The sequence below is a fragment of the Anticarsia gemmatalis genome, chromosome 19 (genome assembly GCF_050436995.1).
Source record: "Anticarsia gemmatalis isolate Benzon Research Colony breed Stoneville strain chromosome 19, ilAntGemm2 primary, whole genome shotgun sequence".
In the NCBI taxonomy this organism is placed as follows: Eukaryota; Metazoa; Arthropoda; class Insecta; order Lepidoptera; family Erebidae; genus Anticarsia; species Anticarsia gemmatalis.
Window position 1 is genome coordinate 5449202 of NC_134763.1, and position 21866 is coordinate 5471067.

The 21866-nt window shown below is 33.9% G+C and overlaps 2 protein-coding genes across 8 annotated transcripts; one reads left to right on the forward strand and one right to left on the reverse strand.

Annotated features, from left to right (window-relative positions):
* Window positions 1–3600: 3600 nt before the first annotated feature.
* LOC142981295 (serine protease ea-like) lies at window positions 3601–15844 on the reverse strand. Of its 3 annotated transcripts, none has more exons than XM_076127095.1 (8): window positions 15716–15844; window positions 9903–10072; window positions 7410–7725; window positions 6978–7168; window positions 6554–6659; window positions 6064–6241; window positions 4586–5740; window positions 3601–3885 (listed from the first exon to the last, which is right to left on the reverse strand). In XM_076127095.1, the coding sequence occupies exons 2-7, from the start codon at window positions 9966–9968 to the stop codon at window positions 5500–5502; spliced, it is 1098 nt and encodes a 365-aa protein (XP_075983210.1). In that variant the 5' UTR covers window positions 9969–10072; window positions 15716–15844; the 3' UTR covers window positions 3601–3885; window positions 4586–5499. The 3 variants fall into 3 exon arrangements, with proteins under 3 accessions (XP_075983210.1, XP_075983209.1, XP_075983211.1); XM_076127094.1 differs by lacking the exon at window positions 15716–15844 and adding an exon at window positions 11638–12554; XM_076127096.1 differs by lacking the exon at window positions 15716–15844 and adding an exon at window positions 10146–10366.
* Window positions 10442–21804, forward strand: LOC142981298 (phenoloxidase-activating factor 1-like). 5 transcript variants are annotated; one of them, XM_076127099.1, is made up of 7 exons: window positions 10442–11019; window positions 17145–17300; window positions 19397–19499; window positions 19903–20084; window positions 20640–20779; window positions 20996–21127; window positions 21508–21804. In XM_076127099.1, the coding sequence occupies exons 1-7, from the start codon at window positions 10761–10763 to the stop codon at window positions 21646–21648; spliced, it is 1113 nt and encodes a 370-aa protein (XP_075983214.1). In that variant the 5' UTR covers window positions 10442–10760; the 3' UTR covers window positions 21649–21804. The 5 variants fall into 5 exon arrangements, with proteins under 5 accessions (XP_075983214.1, XP_075983219.1, XP_075983216.1 ...); XM_076127104.1 differs by lacking the exon at window positions 10442–11019 and adding an exon at window positions 15832–16022 and having other exon boundaries at window positions 17145–17228; XM_076127101.1 differs by lacking the exon at window positions 10442–11019 and adding an exon at window positions 15834–16022.
* Window positions 21805–21866: the final 62 nt, after the last annotated feature.

Here is a 21866-nt window from a genome sequence, read left to right on the forward strand (position 1 = left end):
TAATGGTATCGTAAAATATAATATATTTTTCTAAATTTAGATGCTAATGCTTGGTTCATTTGTTAAAAATGAAAGAAAAAACTATAGTTAAAGTGGCCTAGCGACATCCCCACGTGATTATAATAAGTAAACAACTTGGTTAAGATTTCTAAGTATAGGTCGGCTCTAGGTGTCTACATATACTTACCTACTGATCACCACATAATTATTATTATTTATGTGGGAATATTTATATAAACGTGTTAGTCTCATTACTCTTGTATACGCTGAATCAAATTAATAAGATAGTGATGAAGCCATAATCATCAGCCATACGTATTTCTGTAAAACTAGTACTAGTAGGTAGGTACCTGCCCTAGCGTAAGTTAGTCTTATACATTTAAATAAGGCTTGATTAATTAGGGCCCTAACTCATACAAATACAAGTCTTCTTCTACATCTTCTCTGAATAATAAAAACCTTTTGAAATGTGCTATTTTATAAAATCAGCTTGCCTTTCCCCCTTTTATTTCTTGCCATACTTTTATAGTAAGTTTTTATTTATTCATTCTGCTAAATTTGTTTGTACTTACGTCCTTATGAGTAGAGCTCTCAGAAATAGTTTTCATACAAATCCCTTAAATTCAAGGAAACACAATGCAGTTTTTCCTCTATACAGTAAGTAGGTACCTTTGGTATTTATTGGTAATCATTAATTCTTCGTATCCAAGTTAACCTGCTCTTGTTTTTAAAACAGTAACATTTTATAAGTCTCGGGCAAAGCTGAAACTTGAGCTATGAATTATTAATGTCCGGTTTCTGAAGTACATTTAGCGCTAGTTCATCTATTCAAACTGTTAAACTTAAACGCTATTTGAAAGATAAACTACCGCTAAATGTATCTCAGAAACCGGGATTAGTGATTTTATTGTTACTGAATATAATATGGGGATTGACGGGATACACCGATATTGACATTTTTATTAATATAACAACTAAAAAAATATTTACTACCAGAGAACCAATATTCATAACTTTTGTAACTGTAACTTTAATATATCAAAAAAAGGGTAATTTATAAGTGTGTGTTTTTTTTTATAAAACAAGCCAGCTCTCAAGCATTTTAACATTGAATTAGATACAAGACTGACACTAAACGTTTTTCTATAGTTTCAGATAAGTAAACCTAGTACCACTATTCAACACTAATTAAGAGCCTGGCATACCTTTACCGCGTAGACCACAGAGGCAGACAGGCGAGGCAGATACTTATTTTTAACTTAAACTGGTCATACATACGAGAAACTGGATATAAAGTAGTTGACTCACAGTTTTAAGAAAGCTCCCTACAATAAACGTTGGTATTAAAGTACAGAAACACAAATAAATAAACCATTAACCTTTAGCTAGTCGGAAGGGACTCCCCGAAGTCATTGACGTATCAAAAACCAGTTTTATAATTAACACTAGTTTTTGCCCGTAGTTTTATCTGCAAGGAAAGAATTTCTGCGATCTTCCTAAAGCTTTCGTGATGAAAAATAAACTGTGACTAGGCAATCATAGTCTTAGTTTTGAAAATAACTCCTGAACCGCACCAATTGTTCAGATACTTTATATTGACAAATAAGTACATGTTTGTTATCTACTAATTTCAAACCGATTGGTCCTGCTTAAAACTAGCGGACCTTTGCTATTGTTCTTCCGATATATGGATGACATTCTTCAATCATTTTTTCGTATTTTATTTCTATTGCAATTATGTGCACATAAATCGTTTTCATGAATGATACTATGACTATTGTTAAAAACCCTTAAATAAAATTTTATATTAATTTGCGTCAGCTAAGACAAACAGACAGAGGACTCAAAAAAAATTAAAATATGTAAGTGTATACGTATCTAAGTAGAATGATGTGGTTTCTCGCAATCTAAATACCTAATCGGTTTTGTATTTTTCGAAATCAAAACAATTTATGACGTCCTAAGTCTGATCTAATTTCCAGTTTTTTTGGGCAGGTGTTCGGAAAATTTTCGCCAATAACAGGAAAAGTTACGACCCGTCTAATTCAGTAGGTACCTATACAAAATCGGCTAGTGGCACTAAATTAAAATGAATAACATAAAGGTAGATTTATTTTCAAATCTAAGTCCATTCTTCGCGGCCAGAGGTAATGGAAGTGCCTACAATCGTTTAGCCACTAGACCTATAGTCTCATATCAAGCAACATTTCTGTGCCTAAATCTAGCATTTGTGTAATATCTCCATTTAATAAAAACGATCTGGTGATGGTATGGTAGTACTTTCAAAGGCCTTAAAGCTCTGCAGCCAAGGTTTGTATTTCTCAAACCCAAGTTCATGAAGGTCAAGTTATGCAAGTGCTCATTCATGTATATGTGCTTAGTGTTACTATTTTCCTTATTCACAAGCATTGGTGTGAAAATCATCTGTCTTTGTTAGCTAGTATATTTTTAGACCTATCCGTGAGACCAACAAAAGTTGAAGAATGTAACTTTTGAAGGTCACTTAAGTGCATTTCCCTTTGTCCTTCATGGTGCAAAATGCAAATGCTGTAGTTTCTTTTCAAACATTAATATCCACGGAAGAATTTTTAGTGATTTAAGGCGTCACAACTATGGTTGTCACATGTTTTTCTATTTTACCAAGAACAAGCAGTTTAATCAGACTTATGTTATAGTTCATGGGTTTAATATTGTTTACTGGAAATATTACTAAGTTATGGGGTGAAACCAAACCACTTATAAAAATGGCAACCCTTGCTTGTATTGTGCCTGCTTTTCTGGTGAAACATACCTGAGATATTAATTTATTTTTTTAGTTTTATTGCTGTGATGTTAATTTTAGCGATTAACTAATTTAGATAATATTATAAGTGGGATTCTATTGTTTGTGAGCTGGAGTTATACCTAATTACATTAAAAAAAATAGGAACATTATGTAGCACAAATACAAAAGCACTGAATAGCAAACACATATCTACATTTACGTTGCTGACTGTTAAGGTAATATTTGTTAGTAATAATTAACGTATCAATCTTGCAGTGTTAAAACAAGTTATAACGGGGAAATTAAAAGTACATTAGTGACGACAGATAAGCCTTCAGTTCTCAGTATAGACAAAGTATAGAGTCACAACTCACAGGTCACAAATATCAATCAAGTCGATAAAATCATCGGCACTAATGAGATCATGCTGCACCTCGTTAATAATACCAATAATTTAGAGCTCAAATAAAAAAGCCTTTTAGATAGCAGTCTTCGCAGATTCAAATAGCAGAAATAGGGAAAACGCCCGTTCGTGATTGCCACGGGCCATTGGTGTAAAATGGCTCGATGTCAATCCAAGCTGCAGGCATTACCGAGTACCTTTAAGACAACAACTAAAATAACTAGGGCATGTCTAAAAGAAAGGCTTGATATAAATAACTCTGTGAGGAACTTAGATCATTGAGTGACAAAAAAACAGCTAAGTTGTAGATAAGGGTAGATTTAGATTAATCTAATTAAAAAGTAAACTTAATTTACTCCAGAGCTAGAATAATCATAATTGCAACAAAAAACCAAGCTCAGCTCCTACAAGAATAAAATCAATACCACGTAAAAATTGAATACAAACTTTATTCCGACAGGCACAGTAAATTAATATGAAAAAATAATGATTACAGTTACATAATAGTTGTAGAAGACTAGCATCTCCGGGCTGGTGGCTGATTCATGTATCTGAATAGATCACTGAAGAGTTTGAGGCCCATTGTGAAGAACACGATGCTCTTGAACAGCTGCCATCTGTAGGGGTCCTCGTACACCTTCATCCAGTAAACGTAGGCGCTTTTTGCCGAGCCGATTAACAAACCGCTGTACCTTCTTGCAGTATCTGCGAAGCTCTCCTGTAAAATGAAATAAGTAAGTGAGCTACTTACTTATTCTTGAATCTTAATGGCATAAGAATTTTGTTTGAAATTGCTATATAATAATACTAATACACGGCTATATTTAATCGTAAATTATTCAGATTCGTCACAATTCCGTAAGATCGCTATTTTAGCAATTATTGGTTAATTTTTCAAAGTAACTCACAAGGGACAAAGCAAAGGATTAGCAAAAATGTTTCAGGTCTGGGAAACTTTAAAAAAAAAATTGGCGAAGTGCGTTTTTCAACTAACTAAAGGAAAAATTACAAAGAAATGATATTAACATGGCGCGGTGGTGTGAAAACGTCTCCTGAGTGGTATCTGCCGTCTGAAGGTACACCATCTTTGCCGTCTTCTCCAGGTCTTTCCTTCTTCCTATGACAAGATACGACTCGACACGCGCACATCGCAATACATGCGATTATTTCCTATTAACTTTTGAAATCCATGGTAATTTGTTTGATTTAATTTTTTATTATTTTGTATTGGAGACCGAAGGTTGACATTTCTTGTGAGGAACCAAAAATAATGAATTTTTAATTGTTTTGGTGACAGTTTATGGATAGAGGTTAATGACAAAATTAAGTTAAAAATAAATTGACTGCTTCAAGTAGGTAGTAAATCTAATTGGCAGTGCCAAAGCCGGAGATATATTTTTTTATAAAATGTTACTTACTTCTATGTACACAGTCATTGGTATGTTTTGTTACAAGTGTATCAATTTCTTAGTATATTTTCACGATAACTTTAATGCACAAACAATATAATGTGAGAAATAAGAAACACAATTAATCGTAGGTCATATAAAAATATACGTTTATCAAATAAATAATATTAACATGTCGTTGTACTGAACAACCATCGCGATTATATTTCAATAAACACATTTTAAATTGATTAAGGAAATTAAAAACATTAATATTTTGTCTCTTAAAGATCTGTATTTCTGTATTAAATAATAATTATGCATAACAATAAATATTATTTGACTGCAAGATACAAAATACACATGCAATACCTCTTTTCATATTTTAACTGTCGCATATTTACTACTAACATAATAATTATTGTCAGGCGTCATTAGCAGAGGCAAAGTCGTTTCTTTCGGTCTAAATGCAAGTCATAATACAATTAAAGATTCCTTCATTATTTGTTAATATAAAAGTTACAATAGACTAGTTAGTGAAGACAATAAAACTAGAATCTAAGTAAAATACCACAATTTGTCCACATTGTATAATCTCGAGGCATCACGTTATTGAGACTAGCAACAAGAATAAGTGAAAATATTTATGTCTAATTTCATCAACACAACATAAGCATCTAAATCTAAAAAAAAATGTGGGAGTTTTAAACTAACTGACTCCGAAATAATTATCTTTGAAGATAAAACTACTACTCTACTATTACTCCACAATATTACTTAGATGACACAAGAATTATCACGTAACTATTTTATAAATTCGATATTTGAAACCTTAGGTGCCATTGGTGAAATTGGACATACATAAGTCAGGTTTTTACTTAACCTAATTTTGTTCGATGACGCATTTTTGACGACGATTTTCAAGTTGTATTGCAAAGAGAAGCTCAACTTCTCATGTTGTCTAATATCCAGTCCATATAATAGGCGATATTGGTGTACACTCCAGGGAAGCCGGCGATACCGCAGCGTTTGGAGCCGAAGGAGACGATTCCTCGCTGGATGTACCGGACCCCGTAGTTGGCGAAAGTGCCAGGGTACATGAGGGGTCCGCCCGAGTCTCCTCCACAGGAATCTTTGTCTTTAACGCCACCAGCACATATTTGAGTTTCCTTGATTTGAAGTGATCTGAAAGATGTAGAAGAAAATTTTAATCATTACAGTCCAGAAAAATAATAATTAATACATAACAAAATTAGATTCCTATGAACAGGATGAGTACGTCGGCGTCGTGAGAAATACACAACTGCCTATTAGTCCCATTCCTCAGGGTCATTAGGTATCAGTACAATTTCTTTTCTAAGATAAATACTTTAATGAATATCACCAAGGTAGACCGAGTAAAAACCAACTAATTATAAAGCTTGAGAAGAATTTGAAAGAGACAAGTATAAGAGTTTTGAGCAACGCCTTGTTCAACTAGAGATAGAACTAGTAAAGAAAATACTAACCCGTTGTAAGCATCCTGACATTCTTTGGTTCCAATGATAGGCAGGCTGACACTCAGTAGCACGGGTGACTGCAGGCCGTCCTCGGTGACTCCCCATCCTGCCACCACACCGTTGTGTCCTGGCAGTGCCTCGTTTTGCAGCTTACGATTCACTGGCAGGCAAAGCGGCTTCAGGTTATCTGTAATTAAAAAAATATTATCTCAATGTATAATACTTAACATCTCGGTACCGCTTTCGGAGCTCATGGCTTTAGCGCGGTGAAAAATCTTATATTTTTTTTTTTTTGGAAAATGTTTGACTAACTTATTCACAACGTCACTAAATATTTATCAACTCGTCCCAAACTTCGTATTTGAAAAGTATTTGTTTCTTTTTAACCTTTTCCATGACAGTGACTACTATTAATTAAAGGCATACCGTGGTTAAAAATGACTCTAGTGATTTTACAATTGCTTTATGAAGCCAAGTATATCAGTATAAAAGTACATACCTTTTGTAAAATCTATGGGTTGAGACAATCTGACCAAAGCGATATCATCGACTAACGTGGCTGGAGCATACCCGGGATGAGCAGTCACTCGCTCTACTGTAGCATTCTGTAAAAAAAAAAAAAACAAATCTTGTTACAATACGATACCAATTATAACTATCCTTAAAATCCTTTATGGCTCCACTAAGGATTTTTCTAAAAGGGTAGACCAATAGTGCGATTTACTACACCCTGAACTTGCCAAGGTTTGATATTTAAAGTTATACTTAAAGAAATAAATCCTGCCCATCTATAGCAACTTAATTGTCTATACTCGCAACGCTACTACAGGTATCGCCGAGTTGAAAGAAGAAGAATTTCTAGTATGAGCCGAAGAAGAAATCTGGAACCTTATTTATTAATCGGTTATGTAACAAAAACTTACTATAACTCTAGGTGCACAGAATTCCAGTCCATCAGACATCTGGCAGTCAGGGTCTTGTCTTATATCGTACTCTCCAAGAATCACGCCGTCCAGTACCAAGTTGGGACCCAAGAACGACACACAATGCGCTGCAGTTAGGATGTACCGTTCGTTAATGATTGTACCACCACAACTTAATTTTGGACCTCGAGCTGAAATTAAAAATATGGACATTAAAACTTGACATCCCGAAGAAAGTTTAATGGCTGAATGAAAGGAAATCACGATTTAGGGATATTATCTGTTCTACAACTGAAGAATATAAAACAATTAAGACCCAATGGAACTGGAGATGAAAACGTGGGGCATATCATTATAATTACAGATATTATGCCTAAACGCTAAATTCTAAGCTCTGGTAATAAGAGAAGTGTAAGATTAAAAGCTCCTTACGTGAAGAATACGACAACAGCACCATCCAAGGCATTTCATATAGCTCCGTCCTATTCCCTCCCCATATTCTGTCTCGCTCTATAGTACCACATTTCTGCGGCAAAAGTCTAAGGTTCGGATGACTTTCAATGTCTCGTGGGCCGTTCTTATTTTCTAAAGTTCCTCTTGTAAAGGACTCTACATCATCGATATTGTGGCCGCTCTGTTCTCCTGAATTGACGAAGTTGATGGCATCGCCACCTCCTTGGTTGCTTGGTACACCGTGGAGATGAGGGCCCAGATCTGGCTGGTTGAAACCGGATGCCGAGCAACATACCTGTAACAAAATTATTAATTTTCATCTATACTAATATTATAAAGCTGAAGAGTTTGTTTGTTTGTTTGAACGAGCTAATCTCAGGAACTACTGGTTCGATTTGAAAAATTCTTTCAGTGTTAGATAGCCCATTTATTGAGGAAGGCTATAGGCTATATATCATTACGCTACGACCAATAGGAGTAGAGTATCAGTAAAAAATGTTACAAAAACGGGGAAAATTATGACCCATTCTCTCTTATATGACGCAAGCGAAGTAGCGAGGGTCAGCTAGTATTTTGATAAAATTTGCGCTACTGGGAACTTTATAAACCTTTCCACCTATAAAAGTAGAAAGCTCAAATTAACATAGTTATTGGTGAATCACACAAATATTACTTGTTCTTTGAAGGTTTCGCGTGGTAAATACCGACACGTGGCGTTAAAATTATTTTTCTATTATCCACATTACAAAGTATCAACTCGGAACAATCAATGGTCAATAAATGTCTTAAATATTTATAGAAGTTAGTATAAAAAACACCATGGATCTTAATGATTCATGATTTCTTGAATCATGACGCTTAGCAAAAACAAGAGGTGTATTTTATAAATCATTTTAAACTTTAAAAATGATGTTGCAAATTTCTTGGTACAATAATTCATTTTGATTAGAGGAAAAAAGTGGACTTGAGAAATTATGACTTCTAGTTGAAAAGTATTAATTGAAATTCAAATTCTCCCCAAATGAATTAGGTATAAATTATTATGTCTAGAAGAAAACAGCTAAGTTTTTCTATTTAATAGGGCAATAAGCGATATAGAAATATTTCCTTAAGAAATTGTTTACTGTTTTTAATAAATAATAATACAACCAATTCCTCGGAAATTAATTATTATTACTCAAATTAAATTTAACGTTCTGCGAATGCACATTTGGAAAGTCCCTTCTAAACCAGAGTGAATAACCTGTCTTCAGCGCAAAAATAATACAAGAACCGTGATTCATTCCTACAGTTTCACATGCCTTTGTTACTTGTATGACTAAGAGAAGTAGTTTGAAAAACTAGTGACAACGTCATGGTAAAAATTTAAAAACCCAATTTTGAGGCTCAAGGCAGATTGAAGGAAGTGTGGCCTATTCAAATAAGGCTGTGCGGAGGTCCTAAGTAAGGACAGAGGGCGGTTGTTATAATTGACTTTTAATTTTTTGACTTGATAATTGAATTGCTGCTTCGTGTGGAACTTATCTATACTAATATTATAAAGCTGAAGAGTTTGTTTGTTTGATTGTTTGTTTGTTTGAACGCGCTAATCTCAGAAACTACTGGTCCGATTTGAAAAAATCTTTCAGTGTTAGATAGCCCATTTATTGAGGAAGGTTATAGGCTATATATCATCACGCTACGACCAGTAGGAGCAGAGTACCAGTAAAAAATGTTACAAAAACGGGGAAAAATTTTACCCTCTTACGTGACGCAAGCGAAGTTGCGCGGGTCAGCTAGTATTAAATAAAGAGGCCGCCCGCGACTTCGTCCGCGTGGAAACCCTTCCCGTGTTAATTCCGATCCCTCGGAAACTCCGGGATAAAAAGTAGCCTATGTGTTATTCTGGGTCTTCAGCTTCATCTACATATCAAATTTCATCGTAATCGGATCAGAAGTATTTGCGTGAAAGAGTAACAAACATCCATACAAACATACATGCTCAAAAACTTTCGCATTTACAATATTACTAGGATAACTATTTATTAAATACGAGAATGTTTATTTATCCACCACACGTAACAAGTAAACTTCTAAATAAAGTGTATCTCAGAGATATACCGTTAAAGCTCCGATAGAAAGCGATCGGAGAGGATCTGTAGCCTGTAGGTACTAAGTGCAACAGTTTACTTACCTACTTTATGTTTCTACTTTCATTTAGTTTATGACTCTGAGTCACTTAATTGAAGATAATCAAGACAGTTCTTAGTAGGTTGGGTGAGCAATTACTATACACGGCCAGGGCAAAAGATTGGCAATTAGAAGACATTTAAGTTAAAAAAATATGGTCCATAATAGCTCTCAAAAAACGTATAGGAAAAATCTGGCATCTTAGCTACAAAGCACTGGCACACTTGCTCGCAATGGCTAAGAAAGAGTCCCAAATTTCTACCAAAATGTGTTAAGTGAATAAAGATATCTAAGTCTATTTACCATAGGGTCATGCGAATCGAATCCACAGGTAAGACTCTGTAGTTTCTGCCTCATGCGTGAGGGCATGGGGTTGCCCGCCCGCGTGATCTCGTTGACGAGAGGCTGGCATTCTGTCAAGGGGACGCAGCTCCCAGGAACGTCATCAACGAAGCAACTGTCGCCGGAAAATACTGCGAAAAGAAAATTAAAGAATGTTTAGTTTGGTTTAGAATATACTTTTAATCCCTTCATATTACAACTTACGTAGATTTGTTAAGTATGTTATGTTAACTTAACGCTTAACTGTTTATAACTGAAACATAATGTTGTTTCATCGTAGGTAATATTTTTAAATATTTGTCAGATCGCTGAAAGATTGGAAAGCCCCTTAAAAAACGTTGAACGGTTTAGTAAGAACACATACGACCACAGGTTCTATTTTTTACAATTAATTAGGTAGATTATAAAGTAATCAAGTTTTATACAACTTCTACATTTTATTTAAAAAACGCATGTAATAAAATTAATACCGAGGTCAATGCCCTACCTGAGGTACAGATGACGAATGGTCATCAGACAAACATCATTTAATTAACTGATAGCAATTTGTTATCCTTTTTATTGCTATTTAATTACATATCCCTATATTAATAAGCTCTGTAGTGATAAAACAATATAGGTACTAAGCGTTGTTTATTTGCTAAAATCTGTATTACAGTCATGTTTATGAACAACAGTAAAACATAATCATATCTAATTTGTCAATGCCTCAAATATATTTGAAATGCGTAGGAGATCCACTATATACGGTAATCTCGCATTACGGATGCAAATTTTGTTTACATACTGACTAATATTGATATTATAATAACAGAATTGATGTCATATAGATATTTTAAAAACAGTACATATCTGTTGTCGCATCCTACAGTGAGTCACAATGACATAATTTGTACAACTAATGTCACCAAAATAATGTTGGAGCAAACAGCTCGAAATACGACCTTCAAGAGTTTAACATGGTTACTTAGCAATCGAAAAAAAATCGTCTTTAAAATGATTTTGAAATTATTTTATTTAAAATGTGGCTTTTTTAGCATTTGGCTGAATTTATCAGAAAGTCGGGATCGCCATCAAGGTAAATAAACCACCATCTTAAACTTAATTGGGTATACATTTATCAGAAATGTGGTAACTAAAACGTTTGTATCTAATGATATTTAAATTATACTGTTCACCTGTATTTCATTTATTATTGAGTCTTTTATTATACCTAACCGTAATTCGATCGAAACAAAGAACCAGCAAGGTTATGACTTTGCATTTAAATGAATCCTATAACCAACGCTAGGTAGGTACTTCTGAAATTTTATAAAATGAATATGTAGGTACTTGTTTTATTGTTCTTCTTGTGCAAATGCATAATGCAAGCTTATTATGAGATAACATTATGTAAATATTATGAGAGATGGGAATGCGATACAACTAATTGCACTAATGATATAGTTACTTTTAAACAATTTTGTGTAACTGCCAACACAATGCACTCTTAAAAGGTAAGTAAGTAGTAAGTTTGCAAGTAAATAATAAACGACACACTATTTCAATCACATCCAAAACTTAATGACTCAAAAATATAAACGCCTAATTTGATGCATTTGAAAATGGATGTAAAACAATTTCAATTTGTTATTTCTGTTGTAGTAACGTCAAAATGTCAGTTTAATTGTCAGTTGTAAAAACATAAATCACTTACGGCATTCCGCTAGCAGCGACGATTGTAACAGCAGGGTCACGGTTAATATAAACTTAAACATTATTTGTTTTCATCACTCTCAGAAACAACAAAACGACACACACCACGTTCAGACACAGCAACTTAAAAACTATCAGAGCGTACACGAAACACTGATTAATAAACTAATTATTGACATCATTGGGAAGCACTGACCGGTGACTGTTTTTCTTATAAATTAAAAGTGATTTATAAAAATAATGGTGTACAAGGATGGGTTATCCGTTGATAAAGTCAGAACAGAAAATGCGTCGGAACGTTTTATACAACGAGTTTACAAATGCCGATCACACATGTGCTGTTTGCTGTTTTCCTTGTGTTGTTTTTATCTCTTTTCAAACTTATAATTTACTTAAGGAGGAATAAGCGATACCGCTCGAATGAGGAGATGGACAAAATGACGTAGTGGGTCATCGGCTAATAGATAATGGAGTCGGTCATTAACATACTAGTTCCGCGGGAAAACACACCGAGCATCTCCACGAGAGCCATCGTTTTACTCACATAATACTTGTTTTGACATAGCTTTTATGTTCGCTTGTGTTATGTGAGTGGTTCGAAACCTGTATTTATATATTTTCTTTCTGCGCTCATCGCCAGGTTACTTACCCGCTCGCGTGCATACTGCATTTTGCCAAATTCGCATGCCAGTATTGACCACTATCAGTATGAGTAACTCAAGGCGTTATAAATCAAGTCCAATTAATTAGACAATGACGTATGTTCTTATATTTGTTGATGATCAGGTTGGGTTAAAGACAATTTAACGTTACGTATGTTATTTGGAATAAGTACTTAATTGCACGAATTTACGATATAGGTAATTTTGCAAGTCATCAATGACAAAGTGGGTCTGGTCTTGTATGGTCTTTGAAATCTGTATAGTATACCGTTGTCGGTTTATTATAACCAGTGTATAAAAATCGTCAGATCTGAGTACCTGGTAGGAGGTTGAGATCCATAGAATTTCATATTTTTACGTATTATTTTAAACGTCTTTTGAGGCTAATTTACTGTGAGATATAGAAAAAAATATTTCAAATATTATATTTCAATTACCATGAAATATACATTCATGTAGTCTTACAAGCGTTACTAACAATCGCAGAGCATTCCTAAAAGGTACAATACAATTGGTTAAATTCGTGTAAGTATAGTGAATTTGTAATCAATTTTCAAGGTGAATAGGACTTTAACTAATTCGATTTGATTCGGTTATTAGGACACGGAATGAAAAGTATTAGACGAACTAATTTGTTTAAGATTTTCCGAATTTCTTTAAGCCTTTATTTGGTTTCTGCGAGGTTTATTGTCAATGTAGTTTTAGTGTAAAACCATCACATTTGCATTTATTTCAATGCTTGTTTTCTATGTTCTGGCATCTTGCCATTCTGTAGCTAGCTAAGTTGGTTTGGTCTTTAGAAAAATAACAATAGATTGTTTGTTCCTTGAACTTGACAGCCGATTTATGTGAACAGAAAAAAAATATATTTTTCAATACTAGTATGTTGTTCTTTTGTATATAACCATATCCTGCAGCCACGACCTTCAAGAAATCTAAATACTAATTGCCATATATTTAACTAACTATAAAACAAATATAACTAAGATATATGACTAATATTGTAAATGCGAAAGTAATTATGTCTATTTGTCTGTTAGCGCGACTCACTTTTATGCTATAACGGTTAAACCGCTAAACCGATTCATGTTGAATTTGACAGGGCTTTTTTCCTTATAAATCGAAAAGATTTAGGCTTACCTACTGGTTTCGCAATATTTGCGATCATTACTGTTGACATTCCGTTCTTTATAACACGTGCTTTAAAAAAACTGGTCTCAATAATGGGATGAATGGAAGGAAACTAACGATTGTAATGCCTTCACATCTACATATTTGTATTCAAATAACCCCATGACTATATGCAAAACCCAATTAGAAGAATGAAGAACGAATACACAAAAAATAAACACTTGCTCATTATATATGTTTCCCTCACAGCAATAGGCAAAGGAATACATTTAATCAATCAGTCAGCTGTCTGAAAGATATACTTAGTAATAGGGAAAATAAGAGTGCACACTTCCCTTCGTTACCTACATCAAAGAAATTAATAATAAAATATAATTTACCTAATTTTTATATTTTTAAATATGTTTTTTACATTTTTCTTTTTATATTGAAAATATGTTTAAAAATGCAAAAGTTAAGAATAATCTATATCTATACTAATATTATAAAGCTGAAGAGTTTGTTTGTTTGTTTGTTTGTTTGAACGCGCTAATCTTAGGAACTACTAGACCGATTTGAAAAATTCTTTCCGTATTAGATAGTCCATTTATCGAGGAAGGTTATAGGCTATATATCATCACGCTACTACCTATAGGAGCAGAGTACCAGTGAAAAATGTTACAAAAACGGGGAAAATTTTGAATCATTCTCTCTTATGTGGCGCAAGCGAAGTTGCGCGGGTCAGCTAGTTATAAATAAAGAGGAAATAAAATTAATAAAATTAATTTGTAAGGGCAGAAGATAATATTGGAATTTCATCTGGGCTAGGATGTATCTTCTTCTGTCTATTTCATTAAAGCTTCCGATTCTTTCGGAAATTTATATTTTGCCCTATAAAACGAAAAAAACATTAATCATTTTCGATCATTTCACAAAATCGACCTTTAGGTATAGTCCCTTGAAAAGTTACGTTTAGGGTTGAGAGAGATTTTATTGTGTAGTCAGTAGAAGCCCCGACCCAAAAACTTAAACTTAGGCTTCTTTTGACACCACATTTGCGTCAACAATTAATTGCATTCTCTGGAAAACGCAACCTAGGGCCTAAAAATTATAACATCGATGAATCAATGAACTATTAAGAGAAGTTTGAAAATTAAATATAAGCTCAAAGATTTCTAAAAGGCTTTCGAATCCGTATGTTTGCCTGCCCTGTCTGATGGAATATGCATCCAATTATAATACGCTTGCCATTTTAACTCATTAACGCGTATCGAATACACAAATTTGTAAGTGTTTGTAAATCAAAGCGGAGATTGACAGGCGTTGCACATGGGCTTTGCTTCGGGGACTATAGGCACAACATACTATCTTCACATTAAAGAATTTTGGAATAAAGTAGGCGTTTTTTGAACGAACGGCAATATTTTTGGTTTCAGGTTATAAAAATCATCGGACCTGTAGCGCGATTCTCTACAGTGGGTACCTCCGGTTATCAAGAGTTTGACATTTTAAATGTACTGAAAAAATTGTTCCTAACGGCGCCCAATAGAGACGTTGGTCAGATTTTTATAATTTTTTTTTCAATAGCTAGCCGGTTGTCGGTACCTAGAAGCAGAGAATTACTTAGTATTTCTTAACAGAAAATAAAATCATATGGCATTTAGATAGTCGGAAAATTTCAACCACGGTCTTAAGGTACATAATCAAATGCCACCGCAAACGGGGGAATTCTTTTTACTACAGTTTAAAGTAACTTCCGCGGTTCATAGCGCAACAAAGTTAATTGTAGTTATTCTACAAAGCTGTGAACGTTCTTAAGCAATTTAATCGATTCCAACAATTCTAAAACGTTATTTATAGTAAGTGATCTTTGATCGAAATCATTTAGGTAGAAATATTGAGGTTTTCCCCAAAGCTCTGTTAGTCATGGATTCATGGAGTTCAAGTTTAGATGACTGTCGATCGTTTATCTTTTAATTTGCAGGTTTTTTGTATTTCCAGAAACTGTTGTCTAAGTGCCTAATACATCATCTAGTGAAGGAGTCGAGCGCTTGTAGTTTTTTTGCAATACTCTTTCGTTAGATAGGTATTGTGTCTTCGAAGATTACGCGTAGGAAACAATATTTGTCACCAACAATTATTTTATTAGAATATCTTTGTTACGAATTGAGATTTGGCCCTGTTTAACGGAGGTGTCCTCAAAAAAATACTGCTTTTGTTTTTAGGAGAACTGAAAAAGTGACACAATAATGCAGTGGAAGGAAAATAAGAGAGAGTGGTAACGATTATTAACTTAATAAAACTTACTGTTATGTTAACAAATTATATTCAATGTAAATGTTACACTGAAATTCAGTTGCCACCCTATTACCTTACTGAATGCATTGTATAACACGCGCGGAACTAATATCGTTTGTACGCTGCACTGCACTTCTTACACATCACAACTATTGACTCTCGACTAAAAACTAACAGTTATGAACATCAACTCACACAACAAACTCCTACAGATTTCCCTAATACATTTTCATCTGTAAAATAGGTAACATAATGACTACATTAAAATGGCGCCAAATCATGTCGTTTATAACCTTTTTCCACTGCTACGTTACGGGTAAGCTAATCGATTTATTTTCACCCGTTTAAAGCACATAACGTATTTCAATTTAATATATTCGCTTTATTATCATGCACACAGCACGGTGACATTTTTAATGCTGTTAAATAATTACCGTAGAATGCGTAGAGCTCGTTAATTAAGTATTATTTTAATTAAAATCATTAATTAAAGTATTATTAATAAAGAAAGTTTGATAAAAGTTACTTGTGCGACAGTTTTTTATTTTGTAAAATATAAAAATGAGTTATAAGTATCCGGACTATCACACCCTTAGAATATTTTACAATATTTTGATGTCGTTGCAACCAGGTAAGTCCCCGATATTATATTAATACAGTATGTCACAGAATCGCTGATCGTTAACGATTCATACGAACCTGCAATAGCAAGAGGTTGTGTTCGTAATGACTGAACGATTCAAAGAATTGTACAATATTTTCTTATTACGATATCACAAGTGTAGAAACAATTATGAGAACATGAGCAACAACTTAATTGCTTATAGGTATGACGCCTAATGGGAAAACGTGTTACTTAAAATTACTAGTTAAGTGAATAAACAGTCACCTGTTACACTGAGAACATAATGACATGTGTATTAATTGTTTGCTGGTTTATTGTGTTTATATTATCGAAATCTATGTGACATAGAACCATAGCTTGATTGATATTTAAAGTAGTTGCGACATTTGATAGAACAAAAAGTTGTAGCAGATTCCTCTTCAAAATGTGGAAAGGTAGATCGCAGGCCATGTTTCAAGATGATACACAAATTGTTGTATATCTGTGAAATACTCAACTTGTCTCAGAAATGATTTTGCGACTTAAGTTTTAAATTAATCTTAAGTATATAATAAAATTTCCATGTCACAATGTTACTTACCGTACTCCTCCGAAACGGCTTGATCGATTCTCACGAAATTTTGTGAGCATATTGAGTAGGTCTGAGAATCGGCCAACATCTGTTTTTCATACCCCTAAGTGACATTTTTTTTATTTATATGGCAAAACAACGTTGGCCGAGTCAGCTAGTCAACTTTATAATTTGTGTTTGAGTGAGGATTTAAAGAACTTAATTTTCGTTACTTAAGTACAATCATCCTCGTATAATTATAGATAACTTGGTGGGAGCAGGCGATGGCATAGCGAACCACCCTGCTTGGCGCAAGCTGGATACATTGGACTGCGGGGAATACGCAGGTGAACGTATCATTGGAGGTTACAACGCTGCGCTCGGACAGTTCCCTTGGATCGTTAGACTTGGATATATTGGTATGAGAACATAATACTGAACCTATAGATCCTACACAGTCACTAAGTAGTCATACTGACTGCTTCCGTGGCGCAGTGGTTTAGGTCACCACGCCGCAACCATTGCGTCGGGAGCTAGTGGGTTTGATTCCCACACCGAACAATTATTTGTGCGATCCACAGATAATTGTTTCGGGTCTGGTTGTACTTTGTGTCCGTTGTTTGTATGTTTGTAAAAGTCCAGCGAGACAAGAGTGAATCTTAGTGCGGGAGTTGTCTTTTGAAAAAAAATAAATAAAAAGATAATGAATACAATAGGCAGAGACCACACAACGTCGCAAGTTTGAAAAGCAGGGCTAGTAATGATTCAACATCAGAATTAATGAACAAGTTGAATGTGCCTCTGTTCTAAAACAAAAATAATAAATCAAGAGAAGATTGCCGCAAAGATGATGGGAAAATTTGTGTTACGGGTTTTTTAGCTCGAAATGTTTAGTTTTACTTACATGCATGAGGAAAAATACGGTCCCTGCTGTATTTAAGAAAATTAATGTTGTATCAAATTATACATTTTGGATTGGTATACCTTAGAGTAATCGCTATAATATAAAGTACAGTTTTGCCTTTTTCAGTAGTACTTTTATGATGTTAAATATTTTGAGGCTGCTTTATAGTTTTTAAGTATTATCGTATCCTATCACTTATCCTGTACTTTTCATCATTTAATCAATATTACGTCACTAATATCCATATTATCTCATGTCGTGACGTTTCGCTTACTTTATCTTTCTACGGTCAGAGGTTAAACTCCCTACTAGCGCTACTAGTACCTAGAATCAATTACATTTACTGCTATTATTAATAATAATATGGCTCAATATTAATTATGAGAACCATTCAATACAATCACTTATTAAAGAATTGCTATCTTTAACGATATATGTAGGTTTAAAACCTGCATTAATTCGTGCATTTCTAGTCCAAATAAAAAATACGTAAGATTGTATTTATACGATCTGTAGTAAGTACACTTTCTATGAATATTTTGCTTGTTTCTAAATGGAGGTAATAAATTACAATAATTATCTGTCCGATAGCTGTAACGTTTTGTGCAGCGCCAGTTTACCGTACCAAAATCATATTTCGAGTGGTTTTCCTTATAAATTGGCATTTTATCTTTTACTAATTGTGTAGGTATGTAAAATAATATATCAATTGAATTAGATCTAGTTTTAAGTAGGCTAATTGTAAGATCACCTACTTATTCAGTGTGAATGACCTTTTGTTTATTTAGTGGCTCTTTTATAACCAACACAAAATGTACTCATATCAGAATTATTCTCATTCTTTGTGTTGAACGCAATAACATACAATTTACATAATATACAATAGCTACGAGGACAGAAGCATCTATACTAGATTATGCAATATTTATTGTTGTTAGTCAAAGGGAAAACCGACAAGCACTAATGGATACTTGGCTCTAGTACATAAATAACCGACAATCATAACAAGAGATTCATGTTTGACAGGTTACAATGAAACATGACAATGAAAATAATCAGATATGTTTTGTAATATCTTTGATGACAGCTGTAGAGAAACTAGTTTTTATAGAGTATAGACTGAAGACTCTGTCTAGGAATCATAGGGTCGACATATAAAAAGTTGGACATGCGGCAAAATTTTTAGAATGAGCTCTACTTATTCATGCAGAATATTAGTGGGTTCTTATTCCCATATTTTTACCAGTCACTGATATCGCTAATGATCACGGGACTGGCGGTTTACTTGCGATGTTCTTACTTTAGGTTTATTAGGTTATATCTCTGATCGATTAATAGGTGTCGCCAAACAAACTCAGTGCAGACGAATCTCTGTTGATTATTCAAGTACCGAAGCCCTCGCCATTGAGTCCTGCAATTATTTACATGCGGACCTAAAAATCGTTCGTTATAGTGTAGCGATCTTGTTAAAGATGTTCGTCGGCACATTTACTTATTTATTCTGCAAACTGTTTTATACTGTAGTATCACGTGATGCAGTATATGTTAAGGAAATACCACTTCCAGTGACCTTTTTTATTTCGAATGTTAAATAAATTAATAATGTTTTAGATGAAGACGATATTGACTGGATGTGCGGAGGTGCGCTGGTGACGGACCGTCACGTGGTTACAGCCGCGCACTGCGTGCAAAAGTCTGACTACGGACCTGTATTGTAAGTTTAAGAATCAAGTTTCATTTCCAAAAAACAAGAACATCATGATCTCAAAATTAAAGGTTAGGTTCTCAAGGTCAATTGCAAAATACCTGGTATGTTATGTACACAAACTTAATTAATCATATTGCTACTTATGTTCACGTCAAATGAAAATAAATCCAAAATGCTGCAACTTAGGGTACAATTACTTAATAAAAAAGGTCTCTCTTTTGATTCTGAGTATGGGAAATGTGTTGTGGGTTTTTTTCAGGAAATTATGTACTTAATGTATGTCATGAAAATCCACTTAAAGTAAGTTATCTGGCAGTATGTTAATGCACCTATATATAAGGAAAAATTAAGCAACGATATAAATATTTATGATTGAGTATTCTGAATAAATGTGACTGCATTATTTTAGGTCGAAAATACGTATTGGCGAACACAACTCGAAAACCAATCCTGATTGTGAACTGTCAGTATGTGCTCCTCCAGTCCAGGACCGAGGCATAAAGAAGATCCTCAGTCATCCTGACTTCAACAAACCAGCGTTCCACAATGATTTGGCCATCATTGAGTTGGATGCGCCGGTTATTTTAAATAGTAAGTTTTATTACGGCTCATGATTGATTAGCGAACATGTCCGTAAACGAATAACTGCTGTATTTATTGGCTTGGTGTACTAATTTATTGATGAAAGTAAACAATTACACACTAATTTAAATTTGAAATTAAAGTCCAACAGTCGTCGATTATTCTTACTACAAAGTCCAATTTGTAATCCGGCTAATATACTTATAATCCAATACCTTCTAAAATTTTCCTATCCAAAGGTTAAATGTGGTTGGTTCAAATGGTTGGTCGGTTTTCCAGTTTATTTTAGTAGCCATTATCTTTACTATGAAGCTTCTTCTTTGTTTATAATTTTTGTATTGAAAATCTTATGCATTCATATATTATGTAATATCAAAACTGGTTATACAAATATTTCTAAATAACAAAAAATCATGCAATTTGACATTTGAATTAAAATAAAGTAATAATAGACATCGAAACTTTGCATCTGTGCCTGTGCAACGCAAAAAATGTCTTTAAAGTCCACTCTGTCTTAAATGTTAAGATGGTTTGACAGTTTCGTTAAATATTAATTTCTTACAGATTTCGTAGCTCCGATTTGCTTGCCTCGAACAAAGGAGCAACTGCAGACGGTCAGAATAGGTGAGAAGCTCATCGTGGCTGGCTGGGGCAAAATGAACATGACCACGGAAGAACGCGCCAGTATCCTCCAAGTGGTTGCTGTAAGTTATAATGTAACGTTACATTAATTTTCAGCATGTGAAAATTCTGCACATTAATCTCCAAGGCTGCCTTTCTTCAATGTATTAGTTTGTAATATTATTGAATTTGAAAGTTTGTTAACTTGTTGTCGAACCAAAAGATTATAACTTTTGTCACATATAAATACATAGTTTCCCACCCATTTACCGTTACCACTATTATCTTTATCTTTACAGATACCAGTAGTATCTTCAGCTAAATGTGATTCATTCGGCCACGGATTCAGAGTAGGTGAATCTGAGATTTGTGCCGGCGCTGAAAACAATAAAGATGCTTGTGGTGGCGACTCTGGAGGTCCACTCATGAAGGTACCCTTTAAAACACAAACCTCTTCGGTTCAACGTTAACTAGAATGATATTGGCCGTTTTACGTCGAAACTTTTGACATATCGCCATTAGGTTTTGTTTTTTTTTTATTACTCTTAATAAAACAAATGGCTTTGCCATATTTTTATAGGTGTATCGGCCTGACCTAAGGTCGAAAGAGGTCGAAAATTATAATTACATGATAATGGCCTTTTATCATCGATAGTTTTAACATATTGCCATTAACTGTTTATTTTTTTAAAAGAATATGGTTCTTGCCATTTATTTGTAAAATTAATGTTTTCCAGCTATAAAACCTTTAAGTACTCTAACGTGTTGATTTTAATAATATAATACGTCAAAGTAATTTCTCGTTTTGCAGATATACGATACTCCCGAAGGACCCAAAAACTATCTTGTTGGAGTAGTATCTTTTGGACCAACGATCTGTGGAATAAAGAAGCCAGGCGTATACACTTCTACGCCTTTCTTCCTAAAGTGGATTCTTGACAACCTAGAATAATATATTTGTTATTTTTTATTGTCTTTTATAAATATAATTATAGTTATTAATACCTACCATGTTTTACACCATGTAAATCATGATTTTTGTATGTAAAATCTGTGATACTTAAATGTACTCTACTTCAATACCTTGTCATTGGAAAATAACACTCTCTCTCAGTGATTAAAATTGACTTTTATTCATCTAACACTGTAACATTAACCTGGTCTATAGTT